The following is a 20,590-nucleotide window of genomic DNA, read 5'->3' as shown; positions in this document are numbered from 1 at the left end:
CAACAGAGTGAGGGGACCCTATCTCAAAAAAAAAAAAAAAGAAGAAGAAGAAGAAGAGGAAAAAGAGATTAACCACAGAGAGGTGAAGTGAGTTGCCCAAGGCAGCTCAGCCCATGAGGTCTGAGGCCCAAGCCAGAGTCTCGCCTAGCCAAACACAAAGGCCTTGCTTGAATTAAGTCACAACAGAGAGTCCTGATTCTCTCACTCCCAACTCATCTCCATGCGCTGTGCTGGAGGGTTGCCTCTCCTATCATCTTCACATGATTAAGGAGGGCTATTATGCCCATTGCACACATGTAGAACTGAGGCTCAGAGAGGCTGAGCAACTCACCTGAGGACACATAGCAGGTGAGTGAGAAGCAGGGCTCCATGTGTCTCCTGCTTAGACCTTGTTGACCACAGAGGGCAGACAAGGTGCTGCTGCTGCCGAGGAAGAGCCGGGGGGTGAGAGAGGCACACAGGGTAAGCCTGGGGTTATCTAGCCCCAGCTGGGCCAGGGCAATAGGACCCTGGGGAGGCCCCAGCAGGATCTGGGCCCTTTCTGCCTGAAAGGAGAGGAGGAAGTAGATTTGCTTGTCTGCCTGGGGTGTTAGCACACGGCCAGGGTTGGCCAATCTATTAGGCACACAGGGCCTGCACCCAGCACCCAAGTGCTATGTAGGACTTCCCAAAGGGCTTCAGCTTATTTAAAATCAGAAGAAAGAAAACTGAACATCCTAGTAATAAATATACAATAAGGAATCCAGCCTGGACCACATCGGTCTTAATGCCCACGCAATTTTTTTTTTTTTTTTGAGACGGAGTCTCGCTCTGTCTCCCGGGCTGGAGTGCAGTGGCCGGATCTCAGCTCACTGCAAGCTCCGCCTCCCGGGTTTATGCCATTCTCCTGCCTCAGCCTCCCGAGTAGCTGGGACTACAGGTGCCTGCCACCTCAACTGGCTAGTTTTTTTTTTTTTTTGTATTTTTTAGTAGAGACGGGGTTTCACCGCGTTAGCCAGGATGGTCTCAATCTCCTGACCTCGTGATCCGCCCGTCTCGGCCTCCCAAAGTGCTGGGATTACAGGCTTGAGCCACCGCGCCTGACCATGCCCACGCAATTGTAAAATAGAATTTTAAGCTGGCACGGCGGCCCACACCTGTAATCCCAGCACTTAGGGAGGCTGAGGCAGGTGGATCACCTGAGGTCAGGAGTTTGAGACCAGCCTGGCCAACATAGTGAAATCTTGTCTCTACTAAAAATACAAAAGTTAGCCAGGCGTGTTGGTGGGCACCTGTAATCCCAGCTACTTGGGAGGCTGAGGCAGGAGAATCGCTTGAACCAAGCTGGGTAGATCACTTGAGCCCCAGGAGTTTGAGACCAGCCTGGGCAACACAGCAAGACCCCATCTCTAAAAAAATATTTTTTTAATTAGCTAGGTGTGGAGGTGCGTGCCTGTAGTCCCAGCTACTTGGGAGGCTGAGGCGGGAGGATCACTTGAGTCCAGTAGTTCAAGGCTGCAGTGACTTATGACCACACCACTGCACTCTAGCCTGGGTGACAGAGTGAAACCCAGTCTCTAAAATAAGTTAATCAATTAATAAAAATATTTTTAAATATTTTGTAATGGAGGAAGTCCTGGTGTGGACCTAAGCGTGCCATGAGACCCCAGGCTGTCCAGGCTCAGTTCAGTTTCTAGGCCTTTGTGCCTGCTCTTCCCTCCCCCAGCCTGGGCAACATAGCAAGACCCCATCTCTACAAAAAATACACTCTTTCTGCACCACACACTCCCCAGATCAAGGTGATTCCTACTTACCCTCAAATTCCCCTTCCTCCAGGTCAGTTAGGCCACCTCTGGGCCTTTGTGCAATTGCTGTTCCCACTTCCTGTTTCCCCTTTGGGTTTTTTTGGTTTGTTTGGGGTTTTTTGTTTTTTGTTTTTGTTTTTGTTTTTTTCATTTGTTTGGTTTGGTTTGGTTTGGTTTGAGACGGAGTTTCACTCTTGTTGCCCGGGCTGGAATGCAGTGGTGTGATCTCAGCTTACCGCAACCTTGTCTCCCAGGTTTAAGCGATTCTCCTGCCTCAGCCTCCCGAGTAGCTGGGATTACAGGCATGTGCCACCATGCCCGGCTAATTTTGTATTTTTAGTAGAGACGGGGTTTCTCCATGTTGGTCAGGCTGGTCGTGAACTGCTGACCTCAGGTGATCCGCCCGCCTTGGCCTTCCTAAGTGCTGGGATTACGGGCATGAGCCACCACATCTGGCTGTTTTTTGTTTGTGTTTGTTTGTTTGTTTGTTTGGCACAGAGTTTCCCTTTGTCACCCAGGCTAAAGTGCAGTGGCATGATCTCGGCACACTGCAGCCTCTGCCTCCCTGGTCCAAGCGATTCTCTTGCATCAGCCTCCTGAGTAGCTGGGATTACAGGCACCCGCCACCACGCCTAATTTTTGTATTTTTAGTAGAGACCGGGTTTCACCATGTTGGCCAGGCTGTACTCAAACTCCTGTCCTCAAATGATCCACCCGCCTCGGTCTCCCAAAGTGCTGGGATGACAGGCGTGAGCCACCGCCCCTGGCCTCTGTTCCCCGTTTGTTACTTTTGTTTTTGTTTTGAGAAGGAGTCTCACTCTGTCGCCCAGGCTGGAGCGCAATGGCACGATCTCAGCTCACTGCAACCTCTGCCTCCCAATTCAAGCGATTCTTTTGCCTCAGCCTCCTGAGTAGCTGGGGTTACAGGCACGCGCCACCACACCTGGCTGATTTTTGTATTTTAATAGAGACGGGGTTTTGCCATGTTGGCGAGGCTGGTCTCAAACTCCTGACCGCAAGTGATCTGCCTACCTCAGCCTGTCAAAGTGCTGGGATTGCAGGCGTGAGCCACTGCACCCGTCCTCTGTTCCCCCTTTGTAATGATGTCTCACTCCTCTTCACTGCTTGATAGATTATAGATGCCAGGAGTGGGGGGGGGGGGGGCCTGCACCTGTCTCCGTGTCACCCGTGTGTCGTCCAAAGAGCCGGCACACAGTAGGTGCTCAATAACAACTTGTTGGGGGCAAGGCGGGAGCAAGCTGTCTCTGCGCCTGTGGCACCAGATGCTTTGTTGGACTGCAGACGGGGTGACTTGGCCTGTCCTTGTTCCACCCCCAGGGCTCACCTGCTTGAAGAAACAGGAACTGCCTCGGGGCAGCCAGCCCCGCCCCATTGACGTGCAGACCTTGAATCGAAACCCACGCCCCTGCAGGCACTGGCACAGCTACAGCGAGGGCCTCGGCCATCCACGGATTTCCCAGGTATGTGATCCAAGAACCTCAGCCCTCCTCTCAGCCCTTGAGGAGACAGAGCATGGGAGCTGGGCTAGGCCAGAAGGAGGGACAGGGCTGGTGGGGCCCGGGGTGGCAGGAGGGATTCTCTGAGGGCATGGGTGAGAGCTTCATGGAGGAGGGGGTATTTGTGTGGTGACCACTGGAAAATGGAGCTGGAGTTGGGGAAAGGGGTCTTAACAGGACAACAGCATGAGCACAGCTGTGGAGAGGCGAGAGAGAGAGCAAGGATGCCTTTAGGTCTGGAATGTGGGTAGCAAGGAAGTAGAGGAGGCCCCCAGACGAGGGTCAGGAGTTTGAATATGAGCATGAGGTCTTTCATCACTAGATATCTGTTCATCAGCAAAGACCCGTGCACCCTCCCCTGTGCCGGGCCAGCGCAGAGCAAAAAGCAACAACTCAAGAACCTAGCCCTAAGCCCTGATCACCTAGGAGACCCTCAGGCTGGTGGAGACAGAGCAAGATAAAGACACTCTAGCTCCATGGAGTCATGGCTGGACCAGAGAGAGGAACAGCAGGGGAACACTGGGGACAGAGAGGGGTGCCAGGGCTTTGTCTGGAGGGAGATGCAGGAAAGCTGCCTGGAGGAGGGAACATTTTTACTGGATTTTGAAAGATAAATAGGAGTTCTTCCAAGTAAAAAAAAAAAAAAAGAATAAGCCTATAAACATTACCCCATGCTAGGTCACAACTGGATTCATGAATATTATATATCTCTCTCTATATATATATACAGTGCCAGCTAAACTTTCCTAGGTAAATATCATTATCCCCAAATTAAAAACAGAAATACAGGCACAGAGAGCGGTTAAGTGAATTATCTGAGGTCACACAGCGGCGAAGTGGGGGAGCTAGGGTTTGAACCCAGGCTGTCTGAGTCGGGTCGAATTCCAGGCTCTTTTTTTTTTTTTTTTTTTGAGACGGAGTCTCGCTCTGTCGCCCAGGCTGGAGTGCAGTGGCTCCATCTCGGCTCACGGCAAGCTCCGCCTCCTGGGTTCACCCCATTCTCCTGCCGCAGCCTCCCTAATAGCTGGGACTACAGGCACCCGCCACCACGCCTGGCTAGTTTTTTTTATTTTTAGTAGAGACAGGGTTTCACCGTGTTACCTAGGATGATCTTGATCTCCTGACCTTGTGATCCGCCCGCCTCAGCCTCCCAAAGTGCTGGGATTACAGGCATGAGCCACCACGCCTGGCTCAGGCTCTTTTTTTGTTGGTGGTGGTGATGGGGTTTTTTGTTTTTTTTTTTTTTTTTTTTGTGAGACGGAGTTTCGCTGTGTTGCTCAGGCTGGAGTGCAGTGGTGCGATCTCGGTTCACTGCAACCTCTGCCTCCCGGGTTCAAGTGACTCTCTTGTCTCAGCCTCCCAAGTAGCTGAGACTACAGGCACATGCCACCGTAATTTTTGTATTTTTATTATTTATTTATTTATTTATTTAGAGATGGAGTCTTGCTCTGTTGCCCAGGTTGGAGTGCAGTGGCTCAATCTCAGCTCACTGCAACCTCCACCTCCCAGGTTCATGCAATTCTCCTGCCTCAGCCTCCTGAGTAGCTGGGATTACAGGCATGAGCTACCTTGCCCAGATAATGTTTATATTTTTATTAGAGATGGGGTTTCACCATGTTGGCCAGGCTAGTCTCAAACTCCTGGCCTCAGGTGATCCACCTGCCTCAGGCTCCAACAGTGCCGGCATTACAGGTGTGAGTCTCTGCACCCAACCTCCAATTCCAGGCTCTTAATCGCTTTGTCACCCTGCTTTATTAAACATTTCTTAATACAGTTGTTTAATTTTGGTTGCCCCAGAATTCCTCTGGGCCATACCCCAGAGGTTATGCTTGACATCCAGCTGGAGAAAGTCAATATTGACTGCCATTGGTCAACAGGCCCTGCCTCCTCATAGAAACAGCCCGGTAAAAAGATCTTTTGAGATATTGAAACATTAGATGGGGCCAATGGGTGGAGGGAGTGAGCTCCGGTTTAAGGACAGAATTTAGGATGAGCAGCCGGGCGCAGTGGCTCACGCCTGTAATCCCAGCACTTTGGGAGGCCAAGGCGGGTGGATCACTTGAGGTCAGGAGTTGGAGACCAGCCTGGCCAACATGGTGAAACTCCATCTCTGCTAAAAATACAAAAATGAGCCAGGCGTGGTGGCACATGCCTGTAATCCCAGCTATTCAAGAGGCTAAGGCAGGAGAATCACTTGAACCTGGGAGGCGGAAGTTGCAGTGAGTTGAGATGGCACCGCTGCACTCCAGCCTGGGCGACAGAACGAGACTCCATCTCAAAAAAAAAAAAAAAAAAAAAGAATTAAGGGTGAGCAAGAGGGGTCCAAAGGAACTATCTAGCAAGATACAATCCTTTGGCTTGTTTTATACTCACTTAATACTGTTCTGCAAAACGGTGCTGCTTTCTTTCTCCAGCTCTGTCATTGGTACACAAAGTCCTGTGGTACTGCTTGCTTAAAATTGTCAAGAAAGTGTGTGAATTAATGATGCATCTGACATATCGTAGGTGTGCCATGAGTGGCTACAATGTGTGGTGACATTGGTGGCAGAAGTGACTGTCCGCAGCCACATTTCTCTGGTGTTTAATGAAACCAAGGCAGCCAGGCACGGTGGCTGGTGCCTGTAATCCCAGTATGTTGGGAGGCTGAGGTGTTAGGACTGCTTGAGCCAAGGAGTTCGAGGCCAGCCTGGACAACAGAGCAAGACCCTGTCTCTACAAAAAATTTTTTCAAAATTAGCCAGGCATGGTAATGCATGCCTGTAGTCCCAACTACTTGGGAGGTTGAGGTGGGAGGATTGCTTGAACCTGAGAGGTTGAGGCTGCAATGAGTGTGAGCTGTGATGGCAGCATTGCACACTCTAGCCTCGGGAACAGAGGGAAACCCTGTGAGACAGAGAGAGAGAGAGAGAGAGAGAAAGAAAGAGGCACCACCATTGGGTCAGCTGTTTCTTTCATTCACTTGCCATTTCCTCATTCCTCCGGGGGCATTGATATTTACTTAATATTTAAATACTCTATTCTTTTTTTCTTTTTTGTTGAGACGGTGTCTCACTCTGTCCCTCAGGCTGGAGTGCAGTGGCGTGATCTCGGCTCACTTCAACCTCCGCCTCCTGGGTTCTAGCGATTCTCCTGCCTCAACCTCCTGAGTAGCTGGGATTACAGGCACCCACCAACCATGTCTGGCTAATTTTTTGTATTTTTCGTAGAGACAGCTCTCACCATGTTGGCCAGGCTGATCTCGAACTCCTGACCTCAGGTGATCCACCTGCCTCAGCCTCCCAAAGTGCTGGGATTACAGGCGTGAACCACCACACTCAGCTCTAAATACTCTATTCTTAAATTTTGAAACATTTATTTATAAAAGGAACTTTCTAGTCCTTGCAATAATGGCATAAGAGCCTGGGCACAATGGCTCATGCCTGTAATCCAAGCACTTTGGAAAACTGACACAGGCGGATTGCTTGAGTCCAGGAGTTTGAGACCAATGTGGGCAGCAAGGTGAAACCCCATCTCTACAAAAATACAAAAATTAGCCAGGCATGGTGGCACATGCCTGTGGTCCCAGCTACTTGAGGGACTGAGGTGGGAGAATCACTTGAGGGAAGAAGGTCGAGGCTGCAGTGAACCAAGATGGAGCCACTGCATTCCAGCCTGGGTAACAGAGTGAGACCCTGTCTCAAAAAAAAGAAAAAAACACAGTGGCATAAGAAGAATAAAAGGAAAAGTCCTTGAAGGACTTTGAGGATGAGCCAATGAATGAATGTGTAAAAACTATCAGGCACATAGTAGGTGCCCAAAAAACACAAGCCAGTTTTTTTGTTGTTTTTTTTTTTTGAGACGGAGTCTCACTCTGTTGCCCAGGTTGGAGTGCAGCGGTGCAATCTCAGCTCACTGCAGCCTCTGTCTCTCGGGTTCAAGCGATTCTTCCACCTCAACCTCAAGTGATTCTTGTGCCTCAGCCTCCCAAGTAGTTGGGATTATAGGCACGTGCTGCTGTGCCCGGCTAATTTTTGCATTTTTGTGGTGACAGGGTTTCACCACGTGGCCCAGCTGGTCTTGAACTCCTGACCTCAGGTGATCCACCTGCCTCGGCCTCCCAAAGTGCTAGGATTACAGGTATGAGCCACCACGCCAGGCCACACAAGCCAGTTTTTTTGTTGTTTTTGAAACGTAGTCTTGCTCTGTTCCCCAGACTGGAGTGCAGTGGCACAACCATGGCTCGCTGCAGCCACATCCTTCCGAGCTCCAGGGATCCTCCCACCTCAGCCTCCCGAGTAGCTGGGACTACAGGCGTGCGCCACCACACCCAGCTAATTTTTAAATTTATTTTATTTATTTATTTACTTATTTATTTTTTTGAGAAGGAGTCTCACTCTGTCGCCCAGGCTGGAGTACAGTGGCGCCATCTTGGCTCACTGCAACCTCTGCCCCACCAGGTTCAAGCGATTCTCCTGCCTCAGCCTTTGGAGTAGCTGGGATTACAGGTGCCCACCACCACGCCTAGCTAGTTTTTGTATTGTTAGTAGAGATGGATTTCACCATGTTGGCCAGGCTGGTCTCAAACTCCTGACCTCAGGTGATCCACCCACCTTAGCTTCCCAAAGTGCTGAGATTACAGGCGTGAGCCACTGCACCTGGCCAAATTTTAAAATTTTTTGTAGAGATGGGGGTCTCACTATGTTGCCCAGGCTGGTCTAGAACTCCTGGGCTCAAGCAATCCTCCCACCTTGGCCTCCCAAAGTGCTGGGATTACCCGTGTGAGCCATGACACCTGGCCACAAGCCAGTTTTAAGTCCGTTGCTCTGTCCACCCTGCAGAACTTCTCAAAGGAGGAGGCACCATAAGCTTCAAGAACAGAGCAGAGATAAGAGGTGCATCAGCTTGATTCTTGTCTTCCCTCCCTTCTCTACCCAGGTGACCTTCCCCCAACCCCAGGAAGCTATGACAGAGGCCAGGAAGCCGCCCCCACTGCTACCCCCACGGCTGGACTGGTTCGTGCACACCCAGGTGGGCCAGCTGGCCCAAGACGGGGTCCCCGAGTGGTTCCATGGTGCAATCTCAAGAGAGTGAGGACACACCCACACCCTCCACCCTGCCCTCCCCACTCTTTCCTTGTCTGTCCCTACCCTGGGCAGCTTTTAACTGCAGAATTCTGGACTTGGCTCAGCTCAGTGTGGCAAGAGTGTAAAATGAGCTCCAGGCTCCCAGGCTTGAATCCTGCCACCTGTGTGGGCTCACTGTGTGACCTAGGGCAAGTTACTCTCTCTCAGCTTTCTCGATACAAGTGGCCAACAGGCCAGCACTGCCAGGGACCTGGCGGCACCCCACAGCTCGCCCAGGCCAGGCAGGATGCAGCCTCAGAATCTTTCTTTCTTTCTTTCTTTTTGAGACACCGTCTCACTCTGTCACCCAGGCTGGAGTGCAGAGGCGCAATCTTGGCTCACTGCAACCTCTGCCTCCCGGGTTCAAGCGATTCTTCCACCTCAGCCTCCCGAGTAGCTGGGATTACAGGCACGTGCCACCAAGCCTGGCTAATTTTTGTGTTTATAGTAGAGATAGGGTTTCACCATGTTGGCCAGGCTGGTCTCAAACTCCTGGCCTCAAGTGATCCACCCGCCTCGGCCTCCCAAAATGCTGGGGTTACAGGCGTGAGCCACCGCGCCCGGCTAGAATCTTTCTGAACACTATACCCCAAGCAGCTGCTCTCAACCCATGAAGGTACAACCAATGTGCCCTTTCTTTTTTTTTCTTTTTCTTTCTTTCTTTTTTTTTTTTTTTTTTTTGATAGAGTTCTGCTCCTGTTGCCCAGGCTGGAGTGCAGTGGCGCGATCTCAGCTCACTGTAGCCTCCACCTCCTGAGTTCAAGCAATCCTCCTGCCTCATGAGTAGCTGGGACTACAGGCATGCACCACCATGCCCAGCTAATATTTGTATTTTTAGTAGAGACGGGGTTTCACCACGGTGGCCAGGCTAGTCTCGAACTCCTGACCTCAAGTGATCTGCCCGCCTTGGCCTCCCAAAGTGCTGGGATTACAGGCATGAGCCACTGTGCCTGGCCCTAATGTGCCCTTTCTACCTCAGACTGTGAGCTCTGAGGATGTGTGCCTGGCTCTAACTAAATGGAGGAACAAATATTTATTGCCACCCTCTGCATGCAGGAACTTGAGAAAATTCTGTGAAGGCCACAGAGAGGAAGTAGTGTTGGTCACGGTTTCTGAGCTCTGGGGCCTTGCTGTCTAACAAAAATATAACATGTGTTGCACACTGCAATTTTAAACAAAATTTAGTAGCTATATTAAAAGAAGCAGCTGGGTGCAGTGGCACTTATCTTTAATCCCAGCTACTCGGAATGCTGAAGCAGGAGGATCGCTTGAGCCCAGGAGTTCAAGGCTGGTCTGGACAACATAGTGAGACTCCATCTCTAAAAGGAATTTTAGGCCGGGCACGGTGGCTCATACTTGTAATTCCAGCACTTTGGGAGGCTGAGGCAGGCAGATCAACTGAGGTCAGGAGTTCAAGACCAGCCTGGACAACATGGTGAAACTTTGTGTCTACTAAAAATACAAAATTAGCCAAGCATGGTGGCGCATGTCTGTAATCCCAGCTACTCAGGAGGCTGAGGCAGGAGAATCACTTGAATCCAGGAGGCGGAGGTTGCAGTGAGCTGAGATCGTGCCATTGCACTGCAGCCTGAGCAACAAGAGCAAAACTCTGTCTCAAAAAAAAAAAAAAAATTAACCAGGCATAGTGGCGCGTACCTGTAATCCCATCTATTCGGGTGACTGAGGCAGAAGACTTGCTGGAACCCTGGAGGCAGAGGCTGCAGTGAGCCGATATCGTGCCACTGCACTCCAGCCTGGGTGACAGAGCGAGACTCCAACTCAAAAAAAAAAAAAAAAAACTAAAAAAATTAGCTGGGTGTGTGGCACATGCCTGTGGTTCTGTGTACTGAGGAGGCTGAGGTGAGAGGATCTCTTGAGCCCAGGAAATCAAGGTTTCAGTGAGCTATGATTGCACCTCTGCACTCCAGCCTGAGTGATAGAGCAAGACCCTGTCTCAAAAACAAAAAACGATTCATCAAACAGCATATATTCCTTTTTTGTGCTGTTTTGGAAATCAGTACAAAAGGCCAGTGACCTCTGTATTGAATAATGCAGGACCAGCTTGTCCCACGGAAGGCCGCCTTCCTCTCTGTGAACTCCAGATAATAATGGTAATCATCTAGAAAATAGACCGAGAGCAGTGGCTCACGCCTGTAATCCCAGCACTTTGGGAGGCCGAGGCGGGCGGATCACCAGAGGTCACGAGTTCGAGACCAGCCTGGCCAACATGGTGAAACCCCATCTCTACTAAAAATGCAAAACATTAGCTGGGCGTGGTTGCGGGTACTTGTAATCCCAGTTACTTGGGAGGCTGAGGCAAGAGATAGCTTGAACCGGAGAGGCACAGGTTGCAGTGAGCCAAGATCGCATCATTGCACTCCAGCCTGGGCAACAAGAGCAAAACTCCGTCTCAAAAAAAAAAAAAAAAAAGAGCGAGAGAGAATAATAATAATGATAACAGCAAATATTTTGGGAGTACTTACCAGGTAGCAGCTGTCATGCTTACTTATGTTGCAGGTTCTTTCTCTTCTCACAGCAGCCTTGGAAGTGGGGTTTACCTTCCCCTTGAGGAAGCTGACAGAGAGAGACGATTGCCTGAGGTCACACAGCTGATGGACAGTAGAGCTGGGTTTTGCACTGAAATGCATCTGAGTATACGGGTCCTTCTTTGTTACTTGTGACACCTTGATCCACCCAAAGGTGCCTTAATCGGGGCATTCCAGGCATTGGGAAGGGGCTGTGGGAGATGGGAGGAGGTCTGGCCTGAGATCAAGGTCATCAGATGCTTCCTAGCTCCTTGGGGGGAACATCCCTAATCCCTGAATAGCCCAAGGTGTACAACAACTGAAAAGCAAGCAAACAAACAAAAAAACCCGATGGGTTTGGGGTGTTTGTTCATTTAGAAAACAGGCCGGGTGCAGTGGCTCATGCCTGTAATCCCAGCACTTTGGGAGGCTGAGGCAGGTGGATCACTTGAGGACAGGGGTTTGAGACCAGCCTGGCCAACATGGTGAAACCCTGTCTCTACTAAAAATAAAAAAAAAATAGCTGGGCATGGTGGCGGGTGCCTGTAATCCCAGCTACTTGGGAGGCTAAGGCAAGAAGAATCACTTGAACCCAGGAGGTTGAGGCTGCAGCAAGCCAAGATCGCACCATTGCACTCAGCCTGGGCAACAGAGCGAGACTCTGTCTCAAAAAATTAAAAAAAAAAAAAAAAGGAAAAAAGAGGCCGGGCACAGTGGCTTGCACCTGTAATCCCAGCACTTTGGGAGGCCGAGGTGGGCGGATCACGAGATCAGGAGATCGAGACTGTCCTGGCTAACACGGTGAAACCCCGTCTCTACTAAAATATACAAAAAAACTAGCCAGGCGTGGTGGCGGGCACCTGTAGTCCCAGCTACTTGAGAGGCTGAGGCAGGAGAATGGCGTGAACCTGGGAGGCAGAGCTTGCAGTGAGCCGAGATCGCGCCAAGGCACTGCAGCCTGGGCGACAGAGCGAGACTCTGTCTGAAAAAAAAAAAAGGAAAAAAAGAAAATGAAAACTACCAGCCTTCTCCATGAATGACCCCATGGCCCCAGGAGTTTAACTGGTATGTGGGGTGGCTGGACTGTGTCATTTTCTTTCTGTGTATGCCCTTCCAGGGATGCTGAGGACTTGCTGGAGTCACAGCCACTGGGATCCTTTCTCATCAGGGTCAGTCACAGCCACGTGGGCTACACACTCTCCTACAAGTAAGGCCTGGGCCGGGGGCCAGGGCAGGGGCAGGTGGGCTCTGGGGTTTCCTTGGAGGGGGCAAGGGGTGCTTCATGTCATAGCTTCTCAGAAAGCAGCAGTAACTGAGGCTGTGGGTCTGAGAATGGGAGCTGCTAGGGACCCAAGATTGGCAGCTTCTCTCCCTCCACCCCTCACAATCTAATTGGTGATTCCCTGACTGTGTGTTAGGGAAACCCAGGGAAGCCCAGCTCCTTAAGACCTGAAAGCCAAACAAATCCAGAGGATTCCAGGCCAAAGGAAGAAAAACCCAATGGCTCAATTACAGAGTTACCCACAGTGGGAAAAACTTATCCAAGGCTCAGCTCTGCCATTACATGCTGTGTGACCTTAGACAAGTTACTCAACCTCTCTGTGCCTTCAGTAAAGGAGTGTCACACTTTAATTCAGAGTGTTCATGTGAGGATTAACTGAGATACAGTCAGCACATAGAGAGCCATTAATATACATTCATTGGTTAACTGAGCATTTATTCAGCACTTGCTGTGTGCCAGGCACACAGCCTTCGGTTGGAGCTTTCTTTTTGCTTTCCTTTTTGAGACAGAGTCTCGTGCTGTCACCCAGGCTGGAGTACAGTGGCATGATCTCAGCTCACTGCAACTTCCACCTCCTGAGTTCAAGCGATTCTCCTGCCTCGGCCCCCCCAGTAGCTGGGATTACAGGCGCCTGCCACTGTTACTGTCGGTTCCTATGGGAGTGAATGAAGGGGGTAGATGTAGAAATGAAGACAAAGACAAAAAATCTGTTTTAAAAGTACGGGTCAGGGGACTCCTTGCTTCTAGTGAGCAAAGGCAGCTTTGAGCTTCCACAGCCCTTCGTATTTATTAGATAGAAAGAGCAGGAAGGGAGAGGTAACAGTTGGTCAGCTGCTTGATTTTTCACAGGTACACATAATTGCTTTCTTTGTACAACAGGCTTCAGACGTGCCTATAGTTAACCACACGGAACACTGTGCTTGGGGCGTGACTGCCCTCAGCACGCCTTCTGGCAGCAAACACAGTTGTCAGTTTTCCAACATCCTGCTTTCATGAGAACAGTTTTCCGTTTACTCAGATAGTCTCCAGTGGTATACTGAGTTGGTCACAACCCCCATTTTCTCCGCCTGTAACATGCCACCACACCTGGCTAATTTTTGTATTTTTAGGAGAGACCAGGTTTCACCATGTTGGCCAGGCTGGTCTGCAACTCCTGGCCTCGAGTAATCCGCCCGCCTCAGCCTCCCAAAGTGTTGGGATTACAGGCGTGAGCCACCATGCCCAGCTTTCATTATCATTTCTATTGATCACTTACCCCTAGCCAGGCAATAAGTTAAGCTTTTGTCTGTAGTAGCATGTTTTATCTGAGGTCAGCCTTTGTACTCCTGTGTTATAAATGGGGGAAACTGAGGCACAGCAAGGTTAGTAACCTGCTGGGTGTTGCATGGCTAGTCAGTGAAGAAGCCTGCATGGGAACCTGGGGTAGTCTGGCTGTAGCAGTGATGCTGCCAGCCCGAGGGCTGGGCGGAGGGACTTGGGGCAGGGATGAGGGAGAGTAGGATGTCCCAGCTCCCTCAGTGTCTCCGCAGAGCCCAAAGCAGCTGCTGCCATTTCATGGTGAAGCTCTTGGATGATGGGACTTTCATAATCCCCGGGGAGAAGGTGGCCCACACCTCACTGGACGCCCTGGTCACCTTCCACCAGCAGAATCCAATTGAGCCGCGCAGGGAGCTGCTGACACAGCCCTGCAGGCAGGTGAGGGCGGGGGCCCACAAGGTTCACAGCCATCTCCTTGGGGCCAAGTCCCCCAGACCCCTTTGTTTCCCACGCCCCCATCAGCTTCTCTTGATTCTGTCACTCTCATGGTCCCCGGCCCCTCCGGCCCCACCCCTCATAGTCCCTCTGTCCCCCACAGCCGTCTCCCTGTGGTTCCTGCTTCCCCATGGCTCCGCCCTCCAGACCCATGTCAACAGGCTGATTTTTTATAAGGGTTCATGTGCCAGGTATCATCTTGGCTCATCTGAAGGAATGGCATCTTTCCTTAGAAAGCTCAGTGGGCGTGGTCTGGCTCCCAATACACTTTCCTTAGAAGGCTCAGTGGGCGTGGTCTGGCTCCCAACACACTTTCCTTAGAAGGCTCAGTGGGCGTGGTCTGGCTCCCAGTAAACTGCTATGGGTGGAGCATCTTTCCTTAAAAGGCTCAGTGGGTGCCGGGCTCCCAATAAACTGCTGTGGGCAGGGCATGTTTCCTTAGAGGACCACAGCAGTTTATTGGGCTCCCAATAAACTGCTGTGGGCAGGGCATGTTTCCTTAGAGGACCCAGTGGGCGTGGCCTAGCCCCTAAGAAACTGCTGTAGCAGGGGTATCTTTCCTTAGAAGGCTCAGTGGGTGTGGCCTAGCTCCCAATAAACTGTTATGGGCAGGACATCTTTCCTTATAGGGCTCAGTGGGCCTGGCCTAGCTCCCAAGAAAGTGTGGTGGGTGGGGCATCTTTCCTTAGAAGGCTCAGTGGGTGTGGCCTAGCTCGCAAGAAACTGCTATGGGCGGGGCATCTTTCTTTAGAAGGCTCAGTGGGTGTGTCCCAACCCCTAAGAAATGGCTGTGGGTGGCGCATATTTTCTCATAAAGCTTAGTGGGCGTGGCCTAGGTACTAAGAAACTGTTATTCAAGGGATGGTCCCTGAGACCTGCCTTCCAGGGTCCGTGCCGGACCTTTCCCCCGCCCTCGTGCTGAGCTACAGGCCCCTTCCGTCCTGCAGAAGGATCCGGCAAATGTGGATTACGAGGATCTCTTCCTCTACTCCAACGCAGTGGCGGAGGAAGCTGCCTGCCCGGTGTCTGCACCTGAGGAGGTATGTATATGACAGGAGGCAGGCACCTCTCACCTGGCTGAGGGGCAGGAGCAGAGGCCATCAACAGCTGCCAGAGGAGGCTCCTTCTAGAATGAGAAGGAGATCCTACAGCTTGGTGCTTTAAACCTTTCCAGTGATTTTCCAACACAGAGATTAAAATTCAAACTAAAATCTCAGTTCCTCTTTCTGCCTACCCAGCGCCAGCCCCGCTGCCATACCGTCTGTTGTTCAGACACACCAAGCTAGCCTCGGGGTCTCTGCATGTGCCAGTCCCACCTCAGGTCCTTTGCACAAACTGTGTGCCCTGCCCCTAGATTTCCTATGTCTTCATTCATTTCTCCTTCAAGTGCCTCCTTCCCCAGGCTCCAGACCTAAAGCAACACCTGCCTTCTCCTTCACATTACCCTGTTTATTCAGTGCAGCGGACTTCCCAAAAATGTTTCCCCAAATCCTATTTACTTATGGGTGTACATGCTCCCTGACTGCCTCCCCCATCAGACTGTGAGCTCTGAGAGACTGGAGACTCCATCTGGCTTGTTTGCCTTTGCTTCTCCCACCCCTCTGAGAGGACCTGCCATATTGAAGGTGCTTAACTAAGGAATCTGTGGAGTGGATGAATGAATGTATCACAGCATCTTGGGGTTTGGGAGACCTTTAGGCACCCCTAGGTGGAAGCCTAAGTGCTCTCCAAGCCCCCTACCCAGCAGGGGAAGTTATGACAGTGGTACAAATGAAACAGGCTGGTGCTATGGACATCAGTGGAAGTAGGGGGTGCAAGTGGGGGAAGGCAGTCAGGGAAGGCTTCCTAGAGGAGGTGGCATATAGCTGATATCTGCAAGGTGAGGAGGAGCCAGTCATACACACAGACACAGGGAGGATATTCCAGGCGGAGGGAATGGCACTTGCAAAAGTCCTGGGGCTTGGTGTGTTTGGAAAACAGAACAACAAAACCCAGCATATAGATGGAGTGGGGTTAGTGAAAGAGTGTCAAAAGTTGAAGCCCCGGGGTCAGCAGGAGCCAGTAGTGCAGGTCCTTGGGGCCAAGGTGAGGAGCTGGGATTCTATTCCAGTTGCACCAGGGAGGAGCCATAGGAGAGTGTACGCATGGGAGGACTTTTTTTTTGAGACGGAGTCTTGCCTTGTGGACCAGGCTAGAGTGCAATGGGGCACAGTCTAGGCTCGCTGCAACCTCCGCCTCCCGGGTTCAAGCGATTCTCCCGCCTCAGCCTCCCGAGTAGCTGGGACTACAGGTACGTGCTAATTTTGGTATTTTTAGTAGAGACAGGGTTTCACCATGTTGGCCAGACTGGTCTCAAACCCCTGACCTCACGATCTACCCACCTCGGCCTCCCAAAGTGCTGGGATTATAGGCGTGAGCTACCACACCTGGCCGGGACTGGTGGTTTTAAATGTTTCCTGTGGCTACTGGCTGCAGAAGGGGCTATCCGGGGTACTGGTGGAGATGGAAAGAAGGAGGAAGTGAGGTGGGGATGGGGGATAGTGTCAAGGTGGGAGGGATGAAAGTGAGAGCCCAGGTGTGGAGAGAAACATGGATATTTGGTCTGCGCAGTGGCTCACACCTATAATCCCAGTGCTTTGGGAGGATGAGGCGAGAGGATTGCTTGAGGCCAGGACTTTGAGACCAGCCTGGGCAACATAGCAAGACCCTGTCTCCACAAAATATTAAAAAATTAGCCAGGCATGGTGGCACACGCCTGTAGTCAGCTACTCGAGGGGCTGAGGTGGGAGGATTGCTGGAGCCTGGGAGGTCGAGGCTGCAGTGAGCCATGACTGCACAACTGCACTCCAGCCTGGGTGACAGAGCAAGACCCTGTCAAAAACAAAAAAAAATTTTTAGAGACGGGGTCTCACTACACTGCCCAGGCTGGTCCCAAACTCCTGGCCTCAAGCAATCCTCCTGCCTCAGCCTCCCACAGCACTGGGATTACAGGCGTGAGCTATCACCCTGGCCCCACATTTTTGTAGAGATAGTTATTTCATAACCTTTGAAAATCAGATAAAATTCACATTTCCATGTTTATAAATAAAGCTATATTAGAAGCCAGGCACGCTCATCGGTTGACATGTGATCTCTGGCATCCCCTATACCAGCAGAGCTAAGTAATTGAGACAGATGGTACAGCCTGCAAAGCTGAAATATTTACTCTCTGACTCTTTGTAAAGGAAGTTTGCCAGGCCGGGCGCGGTGGCTCGCGCCTGTAATCCCAGCACTTTGGGAGGCCGAGGTGGGTGGATCACCTGAGATCAGGAGTTCAAGACCACCGGGGCCAACATAGAGAAACCATGTCTCTACTAAAAATACAAAAATTAGCCAGGCATGGTGGTGTACTTGTAGTTCCAGCTACTCGGGAGGCAGGAGAATCGCTTGAACCCAGGAGGTGGAGGTTGCAGTGAGCTGAGATTGCACCACTGCACTCCAGATTGGGCGACACAGTGAAACTCCATCTCAAAAAAAAAAAAAAAAAAAAGGAGAAGAACAAGTTTGCCAACCCCTGGGGAGATAGTGAAGCCATTTACTGAGACAAGAAAGACAGGGCATGGGATCAGGTTTGGGGGTTCACACGGGGACGTTTCTCAGCCCCAGGGTGTCTGGGTGGAACCCAGGCTCCAATTTCTGGGACAGATGCGGTACGTTGGTGGGCGACCTGCCCCAGGCCTCACCCAGTCTTGTTTTCAGGCCTCCCCAAAGCCAGTCCTGCATCACCAATCAAAGGAAAGGAAGCCGCCATCAGAGATGAGCAGAGTAAACACCGAGGAAGCCACTTCCTCCTGCCCCCCAAAAGCCCCTCTTGGAGAGACCCGCCAGAAACTCTGGAGGAGCCTCAAAATGCTCCCCCAGAGAGGCCAGAGGGTCCGGCAGCAGCTGAAAAGCCACCTCGCCACTGTGAGCTTGCCGTCAATCTTGGATGTCCGGAGAGCCACGGTGATCTCAGGCCCTGGGACCGGAAAAGGCAGCCAAGATCACTCAAGAGATCCCACTTCGGGGGACAGAGTCCACCCGGATCCCTGTGTGGTCACATCTCCCAAAAGCCCCTCACAGTCCCAGGCACCAAAAGACAGAAAGATCCCCACCAGGAAGGCCGAGAGGTCCGCCAGCTACAGTGAGGTGACCGCAGGGGACAGGAGTTGGCACCAAATGGTAATGAGAGCTCTATCCTCCCAGGAGTCCACACCAGAGCACCAGGGCTTGGCAGAGCCTGAGAACGACCAGCTCCCGGAGGAGTACCAACAGCCGCCACCCTTTGCCCCTGGGTACTGCTAGAGAACAGGTCCACCCTGGCTCTGTACTCTTGCTACCAGGGGCTGCCACACTCCTGAATGTCCTAACATTTCTTCCATGGCCCCACACCATGGCATCCGGGAGTCTTCGGGAACCCAGGAAACGGAATGAAGATGTTTTTGGGGTCTGTTCCTGCAGTCACCCGTGGGGTGAGCTGGTTATTTTAGCAATAATCATCAGAGTGACGCTGATGGTTCGGGGTGCCTCCTGTGCATCAGCCCCCGTGCCAGACCCTCTATTCATTATTTTACGCCTGAGAGCAGGCCCCTCAGGTAGCGTCACCCTCCATGTTTTGAAGAAGAGACTGAGGTTCAGAGAGGATAAGAGGTGTGACCAAGGCCACAGAGCTATGGCGGTCAGCACCAGGATTTGAAGCCAGGTGAATCTGAGCCCTTTTTCCACAGCATCTGCTTGTTCCGTTGTCTAAAAGCACACTCCTGGCCGGGCGCAGTGGCTCATGCCTGTAGTCCCAGCACTTTGAGGGGCCAAGACAGGCAGATTGCTTGAGGCCAGGAGTTCGAGACCAGCCTGGCCAACATGGTGAAACCCCATCTATATTAAAAAATTCAAAAATTACCTGGACGTGATGGCACATGCCTATAATCCCAGCTACTTGGGAGCCTGAGGCAGGAGAATCACTTGAACCCAGGAGGCAGTGGTTGCAGTGAGCCAAGATCGCATCACTGCAGTGCAGCCTGGATGACAGGGTGAGACTCCATCTCAATAAATAAATAAATAAATAAAAATGAAATACAAAAAATAAAAGCACGCTGCAGGGTCTCTCAGCAACCGGAGCCGCGTCCAGGCTCAATTCCAAGTGTGTCCCCAGTGGCACCCGTGGCTGTTCATGCCTTCCTCCTGGGGTTTTCATGCAGATGAAGGAGATGAGATGTGTTGAGGGCTTGGTATGCAGTAGGTGCTTGGACATCATCAGTGTAGGTTTCAGGAGAAGCACATGAGCCTTTTACCTTTAAAAAGGGAAGAGGCAGCCAGGCGTGGTGGCTCACACCTGTAATCCCAGCACTTTGGGAGGCCGAGGCGGGTGGATCATGAGGTCCAGACCATCCTGGCTAACACAGTGAAACCCCGTCTCTACTAAAAATACAAAAAGTTAGCCGGGTGTGGTGGCGGGCGCCTGTAGTCCCAGCTACTAGGGAGGCTGAGGCAGGAGGATGGCGTGAACTCACGAGGCGGAGCTTGCAGTGAGCCAAGATTGCACCACTGCACTCCAGCCTGGGCGACAGAACGAAGACCCCGTCTCAAAAAAAATAAAAAAAGGGAAGAGGTAGCCATGTGTGGTGGCTCATGCCTGTAATCCCCCAGCACTTCAGGAGGCTGAGGTGGGAGTATCGCTCAAGCCCGGGATTTCAAGACCAGCCTGGGCAACATGACAAGGCCTCATATCTACAAAAATTCAGAAACTGAGCCAGGTGTAATGGCACACGCCTGTAGTCTCAGCTCTTTGGGAGGCTGAGATGGGAGGATCATCTGAGCCCAGGAGTTCAAGGCTGCAGTGAGTCATGATCACCCCACTTCAGCCTGAGCAACAGAGAGAGACCTTGTCTCAAAAAAGAAAAGAAAAGAAAAAAAGCTGACCGGGTGCAGTGGCTCACGCCTGTAATCCCAGCACTTTGGGGGGACAAGGCAGGTGGATCACCTGAGGTCAGGAGTTCAAGACCAGCCTGGCCAACATGGTGAAACCCCATCTCTACTAAAAACTACAAAAATTGGCCAGGCGTGGTGGCTCATGCCTGTAATCCCAGCTACTAAGGAGGCTGAGGCAGGAGAATTGCTTGAAACTGGGAGGCAGAGGTTGTAGTGAGCCGAGACCAAGCCACTGCACTCCAGCCTGGGTGACAGAGCAAGACTCTATCTCAAAAAAAAAAAAAGGCTGGGGACGGAGAAGGCGTCACAGGGCCATGATGGTGGAGGGAATCCTAAGTTGTGGGGCTGTGTGACCTTTGGCAAGTCTAGACATCTCTGGGCCTACTTTCTTACTTGGAGAATGAGAAGAGCAGTCCCTCTTCAGGATGAACCAGCAGAATGCATGTAAAACCTGGGGCTTTGGTGCACAGTAGGTGTTTTTTTTTTCTTTTTCTTTTTTCTTTTTTTTTTTTTTTTGAGACAGAGTCTTAGTCTGTTGCCCAGGCTGAAGTGCAGTGGTTCGATCTCGGTTCACTGCAACCTCTGCCTCCTGGTTCAATCGATTCTCCTGCCTCAGCCTCCTGAGTAGTTGGGACTACAGGCATGCACCACCACATCCAGTTAATTTTTGTATTTTTGGTAG

At 51.4% G+C, this 20,590-nt stretch overlaps 1 protein-coding gene across 4 annotated transcripts; it reads left to right on the top strand.

Annotated features, from left to right (window-relative positions):
- Positions 1-3,116: 3,116 nt before the first annotated feature.
- HSH2D (hematopoietic SH2 domain containing) lies at positions 3,117-19,055 on the top strand. Of its 4 annotated transcripts, none has more exons than XM_033196794.1 (6): positions 3,117-3,265; positions 8,216-8,367; positions 12,046-12,135; positions 13,740-13,905; positions 14,910-15,002; positions 17,701-19,055. In XM_033196794.1, exons 2-6 carry the CDS (start codon positions 8,243-8,245, stop codon positions 18,283-18,285), a joined length of 1,059 nt encoding a protein of 352 aa, XP_033052685.1. In that variant the 5' UTR covers positions 3,117-3,265; positions 8,216-8,242; the 3' UTR covers positions 18,286-19,055. The 4 variants fall into 4 exon arrangements, with proteins under 4 accessions (XP_033052685.1, XP_033052686.1, XP_033052688.1 ...); XM_033196795.1 differs by having other exon boundaries at positions 3,123-3,265; positions 8,216-8,292; XM_033196797.1 differs by having other exon boundaries at positions 3,123-3,265; positions 13,740-13,901.
- Positions 19,056-20,590: the final 1,535 nt, after the last annotated feature.

The sequence above is a fragment of the Trachypithecus francoisi genome, unplaced genomic scaffold, assembly GCF_009764315.1.
Source record: "Trachypithecus francoisi isolate TF-2019V2 unplaced genomic scaffold, Tfra_2.0 Lachesis_group5, whole genome shotgun sequence".
Taxonomy (NCBI): Eukaryota; Metazoa; Chordata; class Mammalia; order Primates; family Cercopithecidae; genus Trachypithecus; species Trachypithecus francoisi.
This window is presented reverse-complemented; position numbering and strand designations above follow the sequence as displayed.